General features: G+C 36.3%; 1 protein-coding gene across 33 annotated transcripts in view; it reads right to left on the bottom strand.

Annotated features, from left to right (window-relative positions):
- Window positions 1-2,221: 2,221 nt before the first annotated feature.
- The window catches only part of OSBPL6 (oxysterol binding protein like 6), a 209,150-nt gene continuing 205,371 nt past the window's right edge, over window positions 2,222-6,000 (bottom strand). For all 33 annotated transcript variants that reach the window (XM_074009524.1, XM_074009535.1, XM_074009526.1 and 30 more), the window contains one exon: window positions 2,222-5,923. In XM_074009524.1, the coding sequence (XP_073865625.1) occupies window positions 5,815-5,923 (109 nt within the window). In that variant the 3' untranslated portion in view covers window positions 2,222-5,814. The remainder of the gene's footprint in view (window positions 5,924-6,000) is intronic.

Genomic DNA, 6,000 nt, shown 5'->3' with positions numbered 1-6,000 from the left:
TTTCCAGATGGGGAGTGAGGATATTAGGAGATATTGGAAAAGCAGCTGGGAGTTTCAAATGTTCGTGACACAAAAGTGGGGTTGGGGTTGGGGGATGATAAATAAATCAGCATAGGCTATTTCCCTGGTCATCATCATCATAATATCATTTCAAGAGCAGTCATTCTGGATCCCAACGGCTTTGTCAGTGAGTCTTTCATTACACACACCAGAGAAAAACACTTCCCAGGGTTTCCTCAGTGCCACCACCAAGTGGTGTTACATCACCAGATGTGTTAGCATTATTTTGGACTCCTAAAGCATGGAAATTAATCCATTAATTTACTTGGACATTTTGATATTAAAAATAAATTATTGTTTTCTAAGCATTTCAAATCTAAATTAAAAAAAAATTTTTTTTCATTTTTTTGGGGAAAATCTAAAATTTGTTCCGGGCTACCAGAACTAGGACTTAATGGGATTCTTTTTCTTACAACATGTTACTACTTGATGGCGGATACTGGGGTAATGGAAGGGGAGGGTGCATATGCACGTGGCCTTCTAGAAAAATCCCATATGCAATAAATATAAGAAAATATGCTAACTTTTAAAAATAACAAAAGCAGATCAATGGTTGCCTCAGGATGGAGGATGGGGAAGGATTACAATGGGGCAGGGGAAACTTTTGGGGGTGATAGATATGTTCACTATTTTGATTATGTCAAGGGTATATACATACATCAAACTGTATCAAGTACTGTTCAAATATGTGAAGTGTATTATATGTCAGTTATACCTTAATCAAACTTTAGAAAGAACTTACTTGAGCCCAGGCGCGGTTGCTCACACCTGTAATCCCAGCAATTTGGAAGGCTGAGGCAGTGGAACACTTGAGATCAGGCGTTTGAGACCGGCCTGGCCAACATGGCAAAACCGCCGTCTCTACCTAAAATACAAAAATCAGCCAGGTGTGGTGGCACATGCCTGTAATCCCAGCTACTCAGAAGGCTAAGGCATGAGAATCTCCTGAACCTGGGAGGCAGAGGCTGCAGTGAGCCGAGATCGCGCCATTGCACTCCAGCCTGGATGACGCAGCACTCAAGACGGTCTCAGGAAAAAAAAAAAAAAAAAAAAAAGTACAGCAATATCAATAAAATTAACAAAAAAAGAACTTGAAAGGACAAAAAAATTCTAGCAACAATTTTATTAAAAAACTAAATAGATGAGAATTAAGGAAAAGTGGGTGTCTTAGACAAAAGAAGTAATAGTTCTAGCATGCTCTCTCGTTAACAGTATTAAGAAGTTCAATTGCTCACCTTATGAATTAAAAGTGTTAGAAGAAACAGGTGGAACACAAATAAGATGATACTTTGCTTTATGAAAACTTAATATTCCTCTCTCTACAATTCCCCTCACTTCTATTTGGGAGGAAGGAATGGCTAGAAAAAAAAATTGCAGAAAATAAGAACATTTTTGGGTTTTTTTTCTACCAATTTGGATATACCAAAGTAACTAATAAAATGTATTTATGGAGTAATATGGTAATATGCAATCCATGAAAAATTTATAGTATTAACTAGGAGGCTAACTGAAGTGGTTTTCAATATTGAATGTCTCTGAAACTGTACATAAATACTGTGCATTTTACAAACAATGACACAGTGCAAAAGAACATATATGTGTATCTATGCCTTTCACTATGTTAGGAGCAAGGCTGGGGAAAATGAACTAAATCAGATATTGTTTTGGAAAACAAAAGGATGCATATGACAGGTAAGTTCTTCTCCACTTGAGTTATCTGTAAGCTGCCTTAATTATGATGCCTCATTTGCTTAAGATGTTGGACATGCTAGTTCATCACAACAATTTTTAAAGACCTCCTTCTTTAGATCTCATTTTGGAAGTATTAAAGCTAAGTCTTTCTTAGATAATCTGCCATCTTCTTTAAAAGCAAAAGCTACAAAAAAGGTCTTTCGATTCAATAACAAATATATGCTCTTACAATTATGTATTAAACAAAGGTTTAGTTTAACAGAATGATTATGCAATGTACAGTTTAAACGTATCAATTTTACAAAAGAAATTCAATTAGGATTTACAGGATCAAATTCTACTCTGGATAGCAGTATTTCTAAATAACTGGGAAGCTTTTGGGGAAAAAAAAACCCAAACGCTTTAATCTTAAGTCCATTTATACATTTCTTTCCATCTTTCCCCAAAAGAACATTTCTAGAGCACAAAATAGATTCATAATTGTTTAATTAGATACATTTTATATATCCTGAACATAATGGCTCCCATAGAAATAAACTAATATTTTGTACACAAATTTTATTTCCTGTGCCACATTCATAATATACTGGGCCAAGTGCAAACATTTATTACATCCCCTGGTGTGAGCAGAGCTCTGCTCCCACAAACACCTCATTATCTAGGATGACCGAGAACAAGATTAGACAAGATGGATAATTAAAATCCACAAGGTAATAACAAAAATGTACTTTATGATTATAAACTATTCTCCAGCTACAGCTGTAACCAGTACTAAACAAAACAGTTTAATCAGGTTTTCCTCCCTAAATCCAGCCCCCATGCCACTGCTCCTTGGGGCAGGATCTAATAATTGATTAGTGGGGTCGCTGAAAGGCCTGGGGCCAGAATAATCTAGAGGAAAAGGTTTAGAAAATTGACAACCTGGCATCTCATATATTGAAAATCCCTTGGTTTCTCTTGCCCAGAAAATTGCATTTGTTTCCCACATATAGTTGATATGTACCATTAAGTTATCTTAAAAAAGGTTTATTTTTACAAGTGCCTGAAAATTATGGAGTAGGTATTTTTAAAATAATCCATGAAAAACAATGACTTAAGAAAAACAATAAAATAACAGCAAGAGAGTAAATCTGCACCCTGGGTGGCAGCACATGGAATCGATGAGCTTCTGGTCGGCCTCTACCAGTGCTGGTGTGTGCCATTGATCTGCTCAGTCTAGTCAAGTCCTCAGAATCATCATCACTTATTACTGCTCTCCTTAATGGCCATCTCCAATGAGATGAAGCAGCTTATGAACAAACCATGGGAGAAGTATACAGGCATATTATGTCCTCCTCTATCCCAGATCCTTTTAGGAAAAAACAAGAAAGTAGGCCTGCAATAAAAAGGTTTGTATAACATCCTAAGGAATAAATCAGGTCTTCTTAAGAGAATGATCTAATATTCTACTCTTCTGCTATTCAGTCTTGACAGCCCAAATACTATGTAGATGAAAATTCCAATAGAGTAAGTCTCATAATTTTATAACCACCATGTCAATAAAAAGTAAAAAAGGGATGAGGCCATTGCACCAATGAGTATTCCACAGGAGATATGGTATTAGTGAATTGGGTATTATAGGAATAGTAACTAAAACTTAACTGAACACTTGAATTGGAATAATCAGAATATCTGAATCCCAAAAGAGATTCTAAATCTGAGATATTATCAAATGTAGTGATTTTAATTGACATTTTTCTCATTCTCATCTTGAAGTCCTCATCAGAGTGTCAGGCTACCTCTGATCCACATTCACTCACCTGATTTGTACCATGACCTTACTAACTGGTAAAGATCCTTTCTACTATTTTTTCTTTTTTGTAATTATAACCCAAATTGCTAAGTACAGTCATTGCTTCCTTGATGGGTCCTGGGTCCTCTTCCAGCTGCCTGATACCACATCTGATGGTCAGCTGATGCCTCCCTTCATCTCTGCTTGTAAAAACCTTTACTTTGCAGGATTATTTTCTTATGTTTAGGCTATTTTGAGACTGTTCAGGGAAGTGCTGGTAAGTACAGACCAGAACCACTTTAAATAGTATTTAAAGCTTTATCAACCATAGGAGAACAGACTTCCGTGAGGAGGTCAATAGGATTCTTATTAAAATTAACGACATATATCTCAGGACGCAGATAAAAGAACATCAAGATGAATGAGCAGAAAAAGAATCAATACCAAGGGGAAGATTTTACTGCCGCAGGGCAAGCCACCTATGGATTTAAAATGGGAATGAGAGGAATAGAGAAGGTATTGTTGAAGCAGAATGCTTAGATCTGGTGATGGATTCGAAAATTTACCTGAGAATGAAATTCCATTCTAAGCTAATGCAAACTGTAAACATAACATAAAAACTCAGATGCAAGGGATGAGTTTTGGATAACTAGAAGATTGCGCCATCTAGTGGAAACGTTAGCGTTTTCCCTTACGCTCTCAGCAGTTTTTCATTTGATGGTGTATTAGCCATTATTAGGAATGCTTTGCTGAGGAGAAATAACATTAAAATCAACACCTCATAATAAAATGTAAAGTGTCTGTAACTGTATCAGAGTTTTAAATAACACTTAATTCTAATGGTAAGAATCTAAGAATAAACATCTAACTAAGAATAAAATATATGTAATTTTATAATTCCCTAGGAAAATCTCTGAGGAGATTCTTTTTAAAAAACATACAGGCATTTACATAGTCATCTACGTGCAGAAACTTAGGAATACTGTTGCAAGTTTTCTGCAAAAGCCTCTGCATATTAGTGGAGGAAAAACAAATCCTGAAGTAAGCAAAACACACTTCTGCTTTCCTGCTTTGGGATGGATACATTCCTTAGCTTAAGTTTCATATCTCTGCCAATAGCAAGGTAAATGCTTAATATGTGGTCATGTACCATATGGAATCACTTGATGAAAATTTGAAATATGATTTTGCATAGAATTCATTTAAACAATGCAAATAAGCTACTAGCATTCTTGCTTCTGTTCTCAGTGGAATTCGACTAGTGCCAGTGGAGTGGGCATGGGATTCAGACATGGATTACATGGTGCTTCACTCAAAAACAGTTACATTTATAGTACTACTAAGCCCACACAGGAATTCCATATGCTTTTTGTTTTTAAGGTTTTAACACTGATGACAAATGTCCAAATCAAAGACAGATTTTTCCAAATAATAGGGCACACTGTGAGGTTAGGTGGAAGAGGGATGGTTTATTTTCTGGACGCAGGACAGGAAATTAACGAGCAACGTAAATACAGAGATCTACTTAGCACACCTTTTCCTTCTTTCCCTTCAGATATACGATATGGTAACTGACTTATCAAAGTAAAGCATGTGTTGTTCACTTTTAAAAAACCCATTTAAGTTAGTCTCATAATTGTTCTGATTGAGAAAGTGAATCATGCCATGATTCAAAAAAGTCTGTTCTTCACATAAACCTATGAGCACACATTTAAAAAATGATTTATTGTACATCTTTGCATTTCTTAAGGCATGAACAATGGCATACAGATGGAACAGGTTCTGAGAAGCATCACATCTTTTTCAACAAGGCCAGCACAATCACGCCACATCAAACACACACACTTGAAGCCTGCACTGACTGACTGCTTGTGGCCCAGGAGTCCTGCGATAGGGGATGGTGCTTCCAGACAGTGGAACAATCCTGTGGTTTCTATGTTGTTGTTAACTTTCTCGATCAGCTTTAAGCACCAGTTACCATTTGTTTTTCTTTACAAACTCGTCAGACTTTGGATTTTATATTCTGCTCCTTTTATTCTGCTCTCCAAGGATGGTGTGGATTTTTTTTTTTTTTTTTTAAGGAATATGGTTGCAGCAAAACAGAAAGGATCCGAAAGTGGTTAGGGGCTTTGTCTAATGCACTTCTGAAAGTCCATTATAAAGATGAATAGAAAAGCAAATGGTAGGTTTTCAGTGGACCCAGAAACCACACATAGCTATAAGAAACATAATTGTGCATAGTTATTTATTCATTCAGAATGTGATATGTTGGCTAGCTCTACATTCCCAGTCTACCAAAGAACAGGGCTGTCTACTTTGCTAAACCCAGGGTCTTTTCGAAGCTCCCAGTAGGTGTCGTTAGAAACCCAGGCTTCTCTTTGATTGGCATCAATAACTTTTCTGTGAAAATATAAACATCACCATTAGTCACAAATCACATCAAGGTAACCTTATAACTGGACCCTCTCCTGTAGATT

This window comes from Macaca fascicularis, chromosome 12 (assembly GCF_037993035.2).
Source record: "Macaca fascicularis isolate 582-1 chromosome 12, T2T-MFA8v1.1".
NCBI classification, from domain to species: domain Eukaryota; kingdom Metazoa; phylum Chordata; class Mammalia; order Primates; family Cercopithecidae; genus Macaca; species Macaca fascicularis.
Note: the sequence above shows the minus strand (reverse complement) of the source record. Positions and strands in the feature narration are given on the sequence as shown.